Genomic DNA, 18,475 nt, shown 5'->3' on the forward strand with positions numbered 1-18,475 from the left:
GGACCCCCACTTATCCACAGCATGAAGGACCGTCCCCCGCACCGTGGCTCTTCCTTTAAATTGAATGAAGCTGCGATCTTGTTACACAGCGGCTGGATGAGAGCAGGGTCCCATGCGTCACATCCCCGTCAGTCATTATGAGGCATTTTGCCCCCAAACCACCACAACTACCTGACCATTCTGCTCCTCTACTTTCTGGGCGTGTCCTTTTATCCCAAACTTGTGCTTCCTTTTGACAGTTATCAGCAGCCTTGTCAAAGTCCTGCGTGTGCGCTGTTGTATTCTATTTTCAGCAGTGAAGCAGGGTGCACTTGCTGCAGCTTCAGCGTCACTTCGCGCACGCTGCGGTGATCAGGAGCACTTCCGAAAAAGGATTCCCGATAGACTACAATGGCACACATGGGATTTCAGGACAGTTTCCTTTCCGAAGGGGTGTTCTTTAAAACCGAGAGGACAGCTTTTGGGCTCGATTTGCCTTCGCGGCATCTCCGGCAAATTTGCATTTGGCACGATTGGGCGTTAAACTTTTTTTTTTAAATGATTCATCTGCTCTGGATTCAGAAAGAAGAACAGTTTGGGGTGTAAAAGGTTCTCTTTAAATATCTTGGCAAATTCTGATATATTTACTGTTGGAATTTGTCCTTTACCACTAAGGCCTCGTTCACATCTCCAGTTAGAGGACTGGCAGGCTGTTCCGGCGTAGAGCAGCCTACCGGATCCTCTACTTCACTGCCGGATCCCAATTGACTGCAACGAGGTCCGGCGGTGATCCAGCCGGACAAAAACCATTGCCTGCCAGACCTCCGAACAGAGATGCGAACGAGGCCTAATCTCACTCCATCTTGTGTGTTGGTGAGACCTTGTATAGAATTGTTCCGACCCTGGATAACCCTTTTAAAGGGAACCTGTCGCGACAAAATGCAGTGCAGTCCATGTTATAGAGCAGGGGGAGCTGAGCAGATGGATATATAGTTATGCAAGACAAAGATTCAGTAAAACTTGCAATTTAGTCATTTAAACCACTGCTGTTTTTATGCTTAGGAGTCATGTGGGTGGTCCTACTAAGTGGCACCGCCCACATGACTCTGATGCATGAAAAGAGCAGAGATTTAAATGAATAAAATAGAAGTTTCACTGAATCTTTTCTACATCACTAGATATCCCCTCCTGCTCTATCCCATGCTGCCTGCAGACTGCACTGCATTTCATTTAAGAACGTCGGATTAGGGAATTGCAATTTAGGCAATTTCCAATATACTTTTTAAAAGGTATCGGGAAGCCACTATAAGCAGAATTACACTTTGAAAAGTGCCACATTTTAATTGAGAACGTATTTCACTCACTGTTAAGTGCGAGGAAGTTAAAGTGCACTGACAGCAGGATGCCCCCCGGAGCACTTTGCAGTACGTCGCCTGTTAAGCAGAGGTGACATTGCTGTCAGGTCAGGACCGCCGTGGTCCCGGTTACAGATACCACTCATTAGCAGTTTGCTGTGTACGTGTTGCGCTGGATTCACAGGAGAACTTTCTACCCATCACATCAGCCAATTAAGCAGCCCGGAGCAGACAAAATACAGATCTGTCCTCTGTAGTTACCTCCTCCTCGGTATTTTGCGGGCTTCATCACTTCTGCTGCTTAATTGGCTGCTCAGCGATGGGAAGACGCCTGTGTGAATTAGGCCTAAGGGCTTGGAGCCGTGGAGAGACAAATAAGCGAGGAGAACTGCTACACAAAGAGCACGTTCTCATACTACACACTGGTCCCGAAAACTTGTGAAGAGTCCGAATGCTGGTAAGTCTCATGGTTATCATTAGTCACGTTTGATGAGATCACTGGAAAATATTCCTAAGATCTTTCTTTTTTTTTTTCTGCCTTTTTGACTGACCCCCACTGTGTATGCCGTGCTTAACCTTATACTGCGGGGGAGGGGTGGGGCGCGAGGGCTCAATTCATCTTTTACAAATGTACTCTATGAAAAACTAATGAACTCCCCACGAGGCTACTTGAGTCGCCACATGCCTTGGCAGAGCTTTCTAGAGCTTGTCAATGGACTTGCTCTTTTGGTGATGGAGTGTGTATTACTGAAGGCAGGCTCCTTAGGAAAGTGAATGGGTATTACTTAAGGGCGGACTTACTGTAGTTTAAATATTGGCTTGTACATGCTGCGGTTCCTTCTTCGTTTTTACAGCACGTCATAACGTCGGGGGGTTATATATCTAATGTAGAACAGATCTGTGTCACACATCCAAAGGCAGTCAGCATAAAAACTGCTCCATTACTGAAAAAGGAAGCCACGAACAGACCCTGATTTACTGCACGCACCGGCCTGCGCTGCCATTTATGACGATATCGCTCCTCCGGCTGTCTGTGCGCCAAGCTGAAATCAACGGCAGCTCGGAGCAGCTGTAGATTGCAGCCATTATTTACACCAGTTGATGGCGTAAACGATGGCGAATGAGCCGAGGTCAATGGCCCCGCCTTCACCACAACCCCTTTTCATAAGCCTGGCGCGGGTGGCGTAAAATGGCAGTTGCAACTAAAAAAAAGTTGCAGTGGCATTGGAAAAAAAACATGTAAAAACCAGGGTTTTGCGACTTTTTTTTTTAACGCCAGAAACACACGTAAATCTGTTTTCCCTTAGTCTTAACAGCAGCACAATAATGGGGTATTTTTTCTCCTGTGTACTAGTAGACATAAGCCTGCGTAAAATGGCAGTTGCGACAAAAAAAAGTTGCAGTTTCATTTTAAAAAAAAGATGTAAAAACCAGGGTTTTGCAACTTTTTGCTACGCCAAAAACCGCACATAAATCTGTTTTCCCTTATTCCTAACAGCAGCACTATAATGGGGTATTTCTTCTCCTACGTACTAGTAGGACAAAGGGAATTTTTAATTTTATCAAATTAATCACTAATTAATTAGGGACCCCTGAACCTATATAAAGATACCTAGTCCCTCCTACCTCCTTACATCACATTATACACTGTTCATAACCCCTTTATGACCACCCTGTAATCCAGCAGCGGTGGTCGTGCTTCCACACTATAGGAAAAAGTGACAGCCTATGCGCACTCCCACAGTCCCAGCCACCAGAGAGGCCAGTGCTTTTTTTTCCTGTAGTGTACAAGCTCGACCACCGCTGCAGGATTTTAGGGTGGTCGTAACCCGGGAAACGAACAGTGTATAATGTGATGGAAAAATGAATCAAGTCAGCAAAGGAGGCAATATGGGTAATCACAATACATTAGTAAGTGGCTTGTATTAACGTTCTCTACATGATAAATGCCACTTGTTGAAGTGAGACAGCCCCTTTAACACGTCTAATAACGGTAAAAAAAAAAATGTACTTTACTTTCACCTCTTGATTTATATTACATTATCTTCCTACAGGTGATATTTTCATCCAGCAGACTCCGGACAAGCAGAACCCCCTGATTTATGGGGTATTCAGCACATTAGGGTAAGTGCGTAAATCTTTTATATCGGTAGTAACCTGCTGCTCTGTCTCGTCTCTCTCACGTGTCTTCGGTCTCCAGCTAGACTATATGTGTCTTATATTGTTTCCTACATCGCTGCATGAAGACCAGTTTGCACCAGTCCTGTACTGGTACGCTTCGTCCCTGTTGGCATGGTTTGGCTTGTCTCGTCACCCCGGTGTGTGATCTCTTTAGTCACCCTGCCGTGTATTTCCTAATGTATCTGTCTCTGTGCGTCTCTTAGTTCCGTGTTCCGGGGCTCTGCCGTCTGTGTGTTCTCTCTTGCTGACGTCCGTGCAGTGTTTAATGGGCCATTCGCGCACAAGGAGGGACATGGGTACCAGATGACTGCGTATACAGGGAAAACTCCCTACCCCCGGCCTGGAGCGGTGAGATATATGATGACGATATGAGAGTCTAGATTGATGCAGTAATACGTGCACAGAGACGTGGTGAACCTGCACTAACATGATAAAGTCCTAATGCTGCCTGATAATCGGGTAGGGATGCGGAGGTCCCTGCTTGTAAACTTATAGGAATATATTAGCTGAATTTGTGCACTGACTATAAAATAAATCATCAACTCTTATTCTATGATGTTACAAAATAAGGCACGGAAAAGATGGGGCAGAGCTCCAAATCCTCTTATGGAGAGTATACAAGGACAAAGAACTAGCTACTTGGAATCTCCACTAGGGGGAGTATATTATTCAGTTCAATGCTTAAAGGGGTTGCCTAGGATTTTGATGAATAGCTTCAGGTTTTGATTGCTTTGATTCCCTGCACCCCTGCCGCCTACCAAGCACAGCGCCGTCCATTGCATAGTGGCTATGCTTGGTATTGCAGCCCAGGCCCATTCACTTGAATGGGAGTGAGCTGCACCTAGGCTACGTGACCGATAAACGTGATGTCAGAGGCCTAGTAAAGGGCCCACTGGAGTGCGCCTCTCTCTCTTCAAATAGCTGATAATGCCGGTAGTTGAACCCCCCGATAATCTGATATTGATAACCTATCCTGAGGATAGACCATCAATATCAAAATCTCGGACAACCCCTTTAAACGGCATGCAGTAGTTGCCTCCCTCTAGTGGTGGCTGCCGGTAACCATTTGTTTAACATTTAACTCTATGCAGGGGATTTGGAGCTCTGACAGTTAGGGGGCATTCACATTGGTCCGGATCCAATACGCATTTTTTGAGTATCGGATGCGGACCCATTCAGTTCGATGGGGCCGCAAAAGATGCATCCTTTCCACGGCCTAGGAAAAAATATAGAACATGTCCTATTGTACATTTCACAGATAAGAATAGGCATTTGTTACATAGTGCAGGACCCGCGGAAGGGGAAAATGCGGGATGTATGCGGCCAGTATCCATGTTTTTGCGGATCCGTAATTTGCAGACCACAAAACGGATATGATTGTGTAAATGCCGCCTTTATAAAGATAGATTCAAAAAGCCAGGATGAAGATTCATTTTAATGTGACTACCCTGATTCTCTGTGTTAGAGCTCATGCACACAAACGTATTTTTTGTCCGTTTCCGTTCGTTTTATTCTGCGGCCCGTATGCAGAACCATTCATTTCAGAAAACGGAAATGACTCCGTGTCCGCTTCGCAAAAAAATAGAACATATCCTATTTTTGTCCGTTTTGCGGACAAGGACAGGTATTGTTACAATGGATCCGCAAAAAAACAGATGCAACACGGACTTCACACGTGTTTTTTTTTGCGGACCGCAAAATGCATACGGTCGTGTTCATGAGCCCTTTTCCCATCTTCGACATTTATTCCACACTGGCCACTTTCTTTCGCCACAGAAGTGAATGGAGAGCTGGAAACACCGTATACTCCTCTTCATTTACTTCTGCAGAATAGTGGCGATTGGAGATAATAAAATGCTGATGATGGGCGTTCCCCTTCTGATAGGTCTGGACCCTGCCCGAATTATATATTCTGATTTCTCTGCCCATGTTTCATGCTGAACTGTTTTGCAGTGTGCAGGTGGATTCTCCGTTACCGGCGTCCACTCCAGTAAGCTTTTTGGGGAGGATGTGCTGAGATTTGTACGCACACACCCCCTCATGTATACCTCAGTGTACCCCGTCAACCGGAGGCCCCTTCTGCTGCTCTCGGATGCCTCGTACACATACACCAGTATTGCTGTGGACACGGTGCCCGCTGCTGATGGGGAATACACTGTCCTGTTTTTAGGCACTGGTGAGTGAACGCGATAATTACCAGTCCGGTCGGTGTGCGATCCTTGACCTGAGGCTGGCACTTTACCTATTTGGCTGCTTTCTCCTACAATCTACAGATCGTGGTACAGTGCAGAAGGTGATGATTCTGCCTAAAGGGCCCGAGGAGACCGAAGGGATCACACTAGAAGAAGTGGAAGTGTTCAAAGTAAGACTTGGTTTCTGTTGACGTAGGTCAACACTCAAAACCTTTAAAAAAAAAAAAGGCCCTGCAACCTCTTCCTGACTTTTAGCACACTCTGCTGTGCTGTTCCTCTGTTATTCCTCCTGGAAATTTATGAATACAGTACATTGACAGCTGGGTGTTACCAGTTGGGGGGTGTCCCTACAGACCTTGTCCAATCAGTGCTGACTGTAGGGACACACCCCTTTAACAAGGTAAATCCTGCATGCTTTCTAACGAATCAATTTGCATCATCAGCAGGACTTCTTCACCTGTGAGGGGCTGTCCCCGCAGGTGAAGAAGCGCCCACCTGCCGCAAGATTAACAGGGACGGACATTTAGTCAGGGACGGACAATTTCCTGCCTGTGACGACGCTCTAATTAGCGGACCAATGGCAGAAGCTCTGCTTTGGAGTGGCGACATCTCTGGGTCGGGGAGCGCCTGTGCAGTCGCTGCTCCGAAGTAATTTGTCAATCTTGCTGCAGTTGGGCACTTCTTCACCTGCTGGGACAGCCCCTGCTGATGAGAGGAATCAATTCACTCATCTCTCTATCTGTTAGGGCTCATTCACGCGACCATATGAACGGGTCCGCAATTTTGAGGAAGGAATGCGGACCCATTCATTTCAATGGGGCCGTAAAAAATGTGGACAGCACATGTTCCGCGGCCCTGCAAAAAAAAAGATAAAGCATGTCCTATTATTGTCTGCAATTGTGCCGCACATGGGCCGGTATCTGTGTTGTGGGGATCCACAATTTGCAGACTGCAAACCACTATGGTCGTATGAATGAGCCCTAAACGTTGTAGTCAGTGATAACATCAAGATCCATTCAGCACAGGACGGGGAGCAAAGCCCAGTCTCTGGGACTGGTTTGTGGCCTACTGACACATACATGCCGGATGCCGATTGGAGCGTGCACCTCTTTTCTGTAAGGATCTGTCGTCTTATTTAGAGCTGGTCACTTGTGAGTTATGTTAATGCCCCCCTCTCTCTCTCTCTCTCTCTCTCTGCCATGCACAGGTGACATCCCCCATTAAAAATATCAAAATTTCTTCTAAGAGGGTAAGTGTCTTCCCGCTATCCTGTAAGTCATACGCTGGTGAGCGAGGCTCAGCTATCTTCTCCACGTTTCAGATTGTCACATTCAGCTCTCGCCTATAGCACACAGCTATGCCTAGAGAGTCACGGTGGACAGAGGTGTCACTTGTCATTTCTTAATTGCAGCATCAGTTGTACGTCTCTTCAGACGCGGGGGTGACGCAGCTTTCTCTCCATCGCTGTGCAGTCTATGGAAAGACTTGTGCAGACTGCTGCCTCTCTAGGGACCCTTACTGTGCCTGGGACGGGAACGCAAATGCCTGTGCACGTTACACCCCATCACCCGTAAGGTAAGATAGCTCTGAACAAGGCTGATGTTTGAAGGATATTAACCTGATGATAAGCAATGGTTATTCGCTAGGCTATGCCATCCCTGATGAATAAGTAACGCCAGTGCTCCTTCAAAGGGGACATGTCACATTTTCTACTATGTCTTTTAAAGGACACAGAATCCAACCAACAAAACCTAATATCATATATCACAGTGGTACGATGAGAAATAAAGCAGAAAAGCAGTGTATTCTCCTTTCAGGCTGCTGCCTTCTCCCCCAGATGCTAGTGCACATGAGCTAGGAAATTTAGGGGGAGGGGCTGGGTTTAGACTGTATAATTTCTGTCTACACAGTGAGCATGGCCATTTTGTTGGAAGGAATCTCCAATAGTACATACATAGTACCATCCACAATACAATAGTACCAGCAGTACACACAGAACCATCTACAATACAATAGTACCAGCAGTACCATCCATAATACAATAGTACCAGCAGTAGTACACACACAGTATCATCCAAATTATAATAGTACCATTCACAATACAGTAGTACCAGCAGTACACACAGAACCATCTACAATACAATAGTACCAGCAGTAGTACACACACAGTGCCATCCACTATACAGTAGTACCAGCAGTACCATCCATAATACATTAGTACCAGCAGTAGTACACACACAGTGCCATCCACTATACAGTAGTGCCAGCAGTAGTACACACAAAGTATCATCCACATTACAATAGTACCAGAAGTAGTACACACACAGTACCATTCACTATACAGTAGTACCAGCAGTACCATCCATAATACAATAGTACCAGCAGTAGTACACACACAGTATCATCCACATTACAATAGTACCAGCAGTAGTACACACACAGTACCATTCACTATACAGTAGTACCAGCAGTACCATCCACAATACAGTAGTACCAGAAGTAGTACACACACAGTACCATCCACAATACAGTAGTACACACACAGTACCATCCACAATACAGTAGTACCAGAAGTAGTACACACACAGTACCATCCACAATACAGTAGTACACACACAGTACCATCCACATTACAATAGTACCAGAAGTAGTACACACACAGTACCATCCACTATACAGTAGTACCAGCAGTACACACAGTGACATCAACAATACAGTAGTACCAGCAGTAGTACACACACAGCACCATTCACTATACAGTAGTACCAGCAGTACTATCCATAATACAATAGTACCAGCAGTAGTGTACACACACAGTACCACACACACAGTACCATCCACTATACAGTAGTAGCAGCAGTAGTACACACACAGTACCATCCACAATACAACAGTACCAGCAATACCATCCACAATAGAGTAGTACACACACAGTACCATCCACTATACAGTAGTACCAGCGGTACCATCCACAATATAGTAGTACCAGCAGTACCATCCACAATATAGTAGTACCAGCAGTAGTACACACACAGTACCATCCACATTACAATAGTTCCAGAAGTAGTACACACACAGTACCATCCACTATACAGTAATACCAGCAGTAGTACACACACACAGTACCATCCACAATACAACAGTACCAGCACTACCATCCACAATACAGTAGTACACACACAGTACCATCCACTATACAGTAGTACCAGCAGTACCATCCACATTACAATAGTTCCAGAAGTAGTACACACACAGTACCATCCACAATACAACAGTACCAGCACTACCATCCACAATACAATAGTATCAGCAGTACCATCCACAATACAGTAGTACACACACAGTACCATCCACTATACAGTTGTACCAGCAGTACACACAGTGCCATCAACAATACAGTAGTACCAGCAGTAGTACACACACAGCACCATTCACTATACAGTAGTACCAGCAGTACTATCCATAATACAATAGTACCAGCAGTAGTACACACACAGTACCATCCACAATACAACAGTACCAGCAATACCATCCACAATACAGTAGTACACACACAGTACCATCCACTATACAGTAGTACCAGCGGTACCATCCACAATATAGTAGTACCAGCAGTACCATCCACTATACAGTAATACCAGCAGTAGTACACACACACAGTACCATCCACAATACAACAGTACCAGCACTACCATCCACAATACAGTAGTACACACACAGTACCATCCACTATACAGTAGTACCAGCAGTACCATCTACAATACAGTAGTACCAGAAGTAGTACACACACAGTACCATCCACAATACAATAGTACCAGCAGTACCATCCACAATACAGTAGTACCAGAAGTAGTACACACACAGTACCATCCACAACACAATAGTATCAGAAGTACCATCCACAATACAGTAGTACCAGAAGTAGTACACACACAGTACCATCCACAATACAACAGTACCAGCAGTACCATCCACTATACAGTAGTACCAGCAGTAGTACACACACACAGTACCATCCGCAATACAATAGTACCAGCAGTACCATCCACAATACAGTAGTACCAGCAGTAGTACACACACAGTACCATCCACAATACAACAGTACCATCCACAATACAGTAGTACACACACAGTACCATCCACTATACAGTAGTACCAGCAGTACCATCCATAATACAATAGTAGCAGCAGTAGTAGTACATACACAGTATCATCCACAATACAATAATACCAGCAGTACCATCCACAATACAGTAGTACCAGCAGTAGTACACACACAGTACCATCCACAATACAGTAGTACCAGAAATAGTACACACACAGTACCATCCACTATACAGTAGTACCAGCAGTACACATAGTACCATCCACAATACAGTAGTACACACAGTACCATCCACTATACAGTAGTACCAGCAGTACCATCCATAATACAATAGTAGCAGCAGTAGTACACACACAGTACCATCCACAATACAATAATACCAGCAGTACCATGCACAATACAGTAGTACACACAGTACCATCCACTATACAATAGTACCAGCAGTACCATCCACAATGCAGTAGTACACACACAGTCCCATCCATAATACAGTAGTACACACACAGTATCATCCACATTACAATAGTACCAGAAGTAGTACACACACAGTACCATCCACTATACAGTAGTACCAGCAGTAGTACACACACAGTACCATCCACAATACAATAGTACCAGCAGTACCATCCACTATACAGTAGTACCAGCAGTACACACAGTACCATCCACAATACAGTAGTACACACAGTACGATCCACTATACAGTAGTACCAGCAGTAGTACACACACAGTACCATCCACAATACAATAGTACCAGCAGTACCATCCACAATACAGTAGTATCAGCAGTAGTACACACACAGTACCATCCACAATACAATAGTACCAGCAGTACCATCCACTATACAGTAGTACCAGCAGTACACACAGTACCATCCACAATACAGTAGTACACACAGTACCATCCACTATACAGTAGTACCAGCAGTACCATCCATAATACAATAGTAGCAGCAGTAGTACACACACAGTACCATCCACAATACAATAATACCAGCAGTACTATCCACAATACAGTAGTACACACACAGTGCCATCCACTATACAGTAGTACCAGCAGTAGTACACTCAGTACCATTCATAATACAGTAGTACACACAGTACCATCCACTATACAGTAGTACCAGCAGTACCATCCATAATACAATAGTAGCAGCAGTAGTACACACACAGTACCATCCACAATACAATAGTATCAGCAGTACCATCCACAATACAGTAGTACCAGCAGTAGTACACACACAGTACCATCCACAATACAATAGTACCAGCAGTACCATCCACTATACAGTAGTACCAGCAGTACACACAGTACCATCCACAATACAGTAGTACACACAGTACCATCCACTATACAGTAGTACCAGCAGTACCATCCATAATACAATAGTAGCAGCAGTAGTACACACACAGTACCATCCACAATACAATAATACCAGCAGTACCATCCACAATACAGTAGTACCAGAAGTAGTACACACACAGTGCCATCCACTATACAGTAGTACCAGCAGTAGTACACTCAGTACCATTCATAATACAGTAGTACACACAGTACCATCCACTATACAGTAGTACCAGCAGTACCATCCATAATACAATAGTAGCAGCAGTAGTACACACACAGTATCATCCACAATACAATAATACCAGCAGTACCATGCAGTAGTACACACAGTACCATCCACTATACAATAGTACCAGCAGTACCATCCACAATGCAGTAGTACACACACAGTCCCATCCATAATACAGTAGTACACACACAGTATCATCCACATTACAATAGTACCAGAAGTAGTACACACACAGTACCATCCACAATACAGTAGTACCAGCAGTAGTACACACACAGTACTATCCACAATACAACAGTACCAGCAGTACCATCCACAATACAGTAGTACCAGCAGTAGTACACACACAGTACCATCCACAATACAATAGTACCAGCAGTACCATCCACAATACAGTAGTACCAGAAATAGTACACACACAGTACCATCCACTATACAGTAGTACCAGCAGTACACACAGTACCATCCATAATACAGTAGTACCAGCAGTAGTACCAGCAGTAGTACACACACAGTACCATCCACATTACAATAGTACCAGTAGTACACACACACACACACACACACAGTACCATCCACAATACAGTAGTACCAGAAGTAGTGTACACACAGTGCCATCCACTATACAGTAGTACCAGCAGTAGTACACTCAGTACCATTCATAATACAGTAGTACACACAGTACCATCCACTATACAGTAGTACCAGCAGTACCATCCACAATACAGTAGTACCAGAAGTAGTGTACACACAGTGCCATCCACTATACAGTAGTACCAGCAGTAGTACACTCAGTACCATTCATAATACAGTAGTACACACAGTACCATCCACTATACAGTAGTACCAGCAGTACCATCCATAATACAATAGTAGCAGCAGTAGTACACACGCAGTATCATCCACAATACAATAATACCAGCAGTACCATGCACAATACAGTAGTACACACAGTACCATCCACTATACAATAGTACCAGCAGTACCATCCACAATGCAGTAGTACACACACAGTATCATCCACATTACAATAGTACCAGAAGTAGTACACACACAGTACCATCCACTATACAGTAGTACCAGCAGTAGTGTACACACACACAGTACCATCCACTATATAGTAGTACCAGCAGTAGTACACACACAGTACTATCCACAATACAACAGTACCATCCACAATACAGTAGTACCAGCAGTAGTACACACACAGTACCATCCACAATACAGCAGTACCATCCACAATACAGTAGTACCAGCAGTAGTACACACACAGTACCATCCACAATACAATAGTACCAGCAGTACCATCCACAATACAGTAGTACCAGAAATAGTACACACACAGTACCATCCACTATACAGTAGTACCAGCAGTACACACAGTACCATCCATAATACAGTAGTACCAGCAGTAGTACAAACACAGTACCATCCACAATACAGTAGTACCAGCAGTAGTACACACACAGTACCATCCACATTACAATAGTACCAGCAGTACCATCCACAATACAGTAGTACCAGCAGTAGTACACACACAGTACCATCCACATTACAATAGTACCAGTAGTACACACACACACACACACAGTACCATCCACTATACAGTAGTACACACACAGTATCATCCACATTACAATAGTACCAGAAGTAGTACACACATAGTACCATCCACTATACAGTAGTACCAGCAGTAGTACACACAGTACCATCCACATTACAATAGTACCAGAAGTAGTACACACACAGTACCATCCACAATACAGTAGTACCAGCAGTAGTACACACACAGTACCATCCACAATACAATAGTACCAGCAGTACCATCCACAATACAGTAGTACCAGAAATAGTACACACACAGTACCATCCACTATACAGTAGTACCAGCAGTACACACAGTACCATCCATAATACAGTAGTACCAGCAGTAGTACACACACAGTACCATCCACAATACAGTAGTACCAGCAGTAGTACACACACAGTACCATCCACATTACAATAGTACCAGCAGTACCATCCACAATACAGTAGTACCAGCAGTAGTACACACACAGTACCATCCACATTACAATAGTACCAGCAGTACCATCCACAATACAGTAGTACCAGCAGTAGTACACACACAGTACCATCCACATTACAATAGTACCAGTAGTACACACACACACAGTACCATCCACTATACAGTAGTACCAGCAGTACCATCCACAATACAGTAGTACACACACAGTATCATCCACATTACAATAGTACCAGAAGTAGTACACACATAGTACCATCCACTATACAGTAGTACCATCCACAATACAGTAGTACCAGCAGTAGTACACACAGTACCATCCACATTACAATAGTACCAGAAGTAGTACACACACAGTACCATCCACAATACAGTAGTACCAGCAGTAGTACACATAGTACCACAATACAGTAGTACACATAGTACCATCCACAATACAGTAGTACACATAGTACCATCCACAATACAGTAGTACCAGCAGTAGTACACACAGTACCATCCACATTACAATAGTACCAGAAGTAGTACACACACAGTACCATCCACAATACAGTAGTACCAGCAGTAGTACACATAGTACCATCCACAATACAGTAGTACCAGCAGTAGTACACATAGTACCATCCACAATACAGTAGTACACATAGTACCATCCACAATACAGTAGTACCAGCAGTAGTACACATAGTACCATCCACATTACAGTAGTACCAGCAGTAGTACACATAGTACCATCCACAATACAGTAGTACCAGCAGTAGTACACATAGTACCATCCACAATACAGTAGTACACATAGTACCATCCACAATACAGTAGTACCAGCAGTAGTACACATAGTACCATCCACAATACAGTAGTACACATAGTACCATCCACAATACAGTAGTACACACACAGTACCATCCACTATACCGTAGTACCAGCAGTAGTACACACACTGCATCAGGTTGGCAGTGCATACAACTAACTGGAGCTTAATCTCCCTGCCTTTTGTAGAAATGAAGTTGAGTCAAGCAGGGAGAGGTGGTGGGGGGGGGGACTGGTGTTGGCAATCAATATAATGTTCCTATTACCTTGTCACTTGCAGACGGAATCGGCGACAGGATGTAAAACATGGTGACCCTATGAGACAGTGCAGAGGCTATAACATGCAAGGTATGTTCACTGTTAGGGCTAATTCACACGACCGTACCGTTTTTTGCGGTCCGCAAATTGCGGATCTGCAAAACACGGATGGCGCCCATGTGCCTTCCGCAATTTGCGGAACGGAACAGGTGGTCTATTATAGAAATGCCTATTCTTGTCCGCAAAACGGACAAGAATAGGACAGGATACATAATTTTCTGCGGGGCCACAGAATGGAGCAACGGATGGTTCCATATACAGAATGCAGAAAACGGCCCGTATATGGAACGCAAAATACGTTTGTGTGAACAAGCCCTTAGAGCGATGATCATTCCCTAGACTTTATCTAACTTCTTCTCTTCTTATTTTTCTAAGTAGCTTCATAGAGTCTGACTATTGTTATTGCTTTACAGTGGATCGAGGGGTCTCTGAGAAATTGCAGATAGGGGTTGAAGGAGGAACCGTATTTCTTCAGTGTGACACAAACTCTCCGCTTGAAAGTATCACCTGGTTACTGCAGAGAGACGGGGTCCAGCATAGAAAAGAGGTAACGTCAGCACATTACCTTGTCTTCTGCGGAGATAACTTTTTATCAGTACACGTGGCATTATGTTAACATGCGGTTTTCCGTGTATATTTTGCACACTAAGCATTAGCTTATCTCCACAGAGGAAATTGTATTAGGCTACTGCACAATTTCCTATGTACACATTTTTTTGGCCTGGCTGATGTTCAGCAACCACTATTAAGGAGGTTATGAGTAGAACATCTACACCTCACAGATTCATCTTGCAGCATTACATTTTGCACCCGCTGGGCATGGTGAGAGCACTGCTCAGGTGCCCACGCCCCCAACATGATGTGCTGTTAGGACATGAAGGCATTAAAGGGGTTCCGCCAGCAGTTTTGACCATGGTAAACTGCTGACGGCACTAGGTAGGGGCTAGGGAGAGCATGATAAACATACTGATCAGGAGTAGTGAGAATACAAAGGTCTATTCTGCCAGATTCTCCTCTTGCAAATGTCCAGGAGGTGGATCTTCACTGTGAAGGGCTTTCTACTTTACAGCCTCTGTAGTTGTCTCCTAGTTGGATGCTACAGCTGTCGTGCAGAGGAGGAGGCGCTGTGAAATCGCTCAGTCTTAGTGGCGTACTTAACAGTGGTATGTGGCCCAGGTTGGCTGCCCTGAATGCCTTCTGCTTCTTGACATAAATCCATGGCCTATTCATACAGCCACCTCTAGGGGGAGCTCAGTTCATTAGACATTTTCACAACTTTTTATGAGTTTCATTATTAGCTCCCCCTACTGGTGGCCACAGGAAGCCAGTTTTAGTATTAACTCTTGACAGAAGCAGTGATTTAGCACTGTATTGATGGCTATATCTAGTGTACATAGAGGAGGGCAACTAAAGTAATAACTGGAATGGGTGGACTACGTTCATTGGGTGATCCTGTCGTTCATGTAGGCACCTAAATTATCGTTTCTGGGCATCAGATTGTGCTGTCTAAACGGTGATCTGCTGCCCAGCATTAATACAGCTGTATGAGGGATGACAAAAGGGACTACTCATACTGTGGAGGTGATCGCTACCTGTAAATGCAGCACTTTACCTCCACTAACGAGCAGCTGGCTGTTGGGACCAGACACTTCATTGACTACCATCTTCTACTGCTCAGCATGTGTCAATGCGCCTTTAGAGCGTAATTACAGTCACATAATCCTGTGTTTACCACTCACCAGGTACGTCTTCACCCTTTGGAAGGAGGCGCCATACTACGCTCCGTCCAGAGAAACGACGCAGGCCTCTACACTTGCCTGGGTACAGAAAACGGTTTCCGGCGCGCACGTGGCAAAATAAGACTAAGCGTTTTACCCCGTGAAATGCTGGAAAAACTGACAGCTGCCCCTACGATGCTCCCACTACCAGCACAATGCCCACCCAGCCGCAGCAGGCAGAAATCAAGAGCACAAGCGAGAAGGAACTGAAGCGGTTAAAAGTCCGCAGAGCGAGCTGGCCGACTGCAGCCCCAGAACCCACTTTTAACACAAAAGGCTCCAAGAACCGGGAGAGTGTGGGGGGTAGCACCTTCCCTGCTGACGAGGGAATGGACGAGTATTGGTTTGTGTAGGGGGGAAAGGTGTTAGTCGTAGTAAGACATTCCAGAGCGATACTTTGTATAGAGACGTGTGAGTGCGGATGTAGTGAGAGCGTGACGTATTTATCACAAACACTGGATGCCAGATTTCTTCTTTTAACCTGTGGGCAGCTGCCACGTTGTGTCCCATCCTCAGCCTAAGTCACTAGGTTTTCTTTTCCCCCTCATGTATCTCATTTCCTGCACAAGAGACTCTTAGGTTGCACGGCGAGCAGCACATTGAACTGGACAGAGGCCAGGCCCCAGCGCCGGCCCCTCTGTAAGTAGCAAGATCAGATTCACAAGCTGAAGCAAGAAATTAAATCGATTTTGTATCTGTTCCTTATTGTATTATCAGTGAAGGTCCCTACGAGATCCCCATTTGTGTTTCTGCTCACGTATTTATATATTTTGTGCTAATATCTTTGCTGTACAGTTTTGATTTTAAAGCAAAAAAATGTGTCACTGGACTTTAGCAAAACTTTAGATATGTGATAATGACATATCAAAGGATCGCTGGGGTCCAAGGGCTGAGATCCCCAGCAATCACTATAGCGAGGAGAAAGGAGCGCTCACACTCCTGAAGACAGGCTCCAAATCCTGCAGTGAGGAGAGACCGCGCCGTGTGCGAGCGCTTCTTTCTCCCTGTTCTACTGATCGGTGGGGGGTCTCAGCACCTTAGACATCCACCAATCAAAATCATTGATAGGTCACTATAACATACCAAATGTTTTGCCAAAGTCCAGGTCCCCCTTCAGTCTCTGAGCTATTAGGCATATGTGATCCGAGACAGTTCATTAGAAGCAGATCTGTTACATAGAAAAACCCATTATTCTAAATATCTGGAGGAAGAGCAGCCCTGAGGTCTGTGGTTACCATACCCCCACCTCTTCACAAGAAGCACGAAAAATTAGCCAAGGCCGGTGTTCACATCTGGGTTTGGTTTTCCATCAGTAACGTTTTTTTTCTTTTCAATATAAAAATATTGCTGCACAACGCTAGACTCCATTGCATGATTGATCCATCACAACGGAGATGTGAACATAGCCCAACACTTAGGATTCTGCCCTTTGTGGGGTTTATATGGATCCTATTTCATCCAGAATTTTATTTTCTGTCAAGCAATATCCAACAGAAAAACTGTGCTGTGTACAGAGACTTCTAGGAGATACTGTTATATGATGCCCTATGGTTCTGTCATTTGCAAGTACAAAAGCCTGTGGTACTTTCTTAAAATCTTTATTGGAGTTGGAAATCCATATTCACTACCCTGACAGATTTAAATGGGGTTCTCCCAAGAATTAAGAAAATGAAAATACTAAAATATTACTTTATCATAAAAATATTCCGAAATACCTTTTATTAGATATAATGGTTTATTTTGTCTGGGGAGCAATCATTAGAAAAAATAAAATGGCTGCCGTCCTATTAGTGCACACAAAACCTGTCCTAATCACACAGCAGGACAAGTTACTTCACAGCACTGAGCTAAAGAGCTGCTTCATCCTCCTGTCTGCTCGTCAGGGATTATGATCCTGAATACAGTGGATAAAATGAATCTCTGTAGGAATAGAGATCATGAGGAGACATGAAGTACAGAGAGGACAGACAGACAGACTGTGGTAATGGAGACTGCATACAAGACCTGCTGCTCATTACCCACACCTCCCCTCTGTACTTCATGTTTCCTCATGAGCTCCATTCCTACAGAGATTCAGCTGAAGATCTTAACATCTGTATTCAGGATCAGTGATGGTCAGTTCAGAGTGTTCGCCTGAACACATGCGGGCTGCCA

General features: G+C 44.4%; 1 protein-coding gene across 1 annotated transcript in view; it reads left to right on the top strand.

Moving 5' to 3' along the window:
• Positions 1 to 18,180, top strand: part of LOC120978001 (semaphorin-3F-like) — a 91,415-nt gene extending 73,235 nt beyond the window's left edge. Inside the window, exons 10-18 of the mRNA XM_040406219.1 lie at positions 3,389 to 3,458; positions 3,719 to 3,863; positions 5,469 to 5,691; positions 5,789 to 5,877; positions 6,915 to 6,956; positions 7,119 to 7,282; positions 14,506 to 14,573; positions 14,957 to 15,090; positions 16,286 to 18,180. Of these exons, the coding sequence (XP_040262153.1) occupies positions 3,389 to 3,458; positions 3,719 to 3,863; positions 5,469 to 5,691; positions 5,789 to 5,877; positions 6,915 to 6,956; positions 7,119 to 7,282; positions 14,506 to 14,573; positions 14,957 to 15,090; positions 16,286 to 16,531 (1,181 nt within the window). The 3' untranslated portion in view covers positions 16,532 to 18,180. The remainder of the gene's footprint in view (positions 1 to 3,388; positions 3,459 to 3,718; positions 3,864 to 5,468; positions 5,692 to 5,788; positions 5,878 to 6,914; positions 6,957 to 7,118; positions 7,283 to 14,505; positions 14,574 to 14,956; positions 15,091 to 16,285) is intronic.
• Positions 18,181 to 18,475: the final 295 nt, after the last annotated feature.

This window comes from Bufo bufo, chromosome 8 (assembly GCF_905171765.1).
Source record: "Bufo bufo chromosome 8, aBufBuf1.1, whole genome shotgun sequence".
Classification (NCBI taxonomy): domain Eukaryota; kingdom Metazoa; phylum Chordata; class Amphibia; order Anura; family Bufonidae; genus Bufo; species Bufo bufo.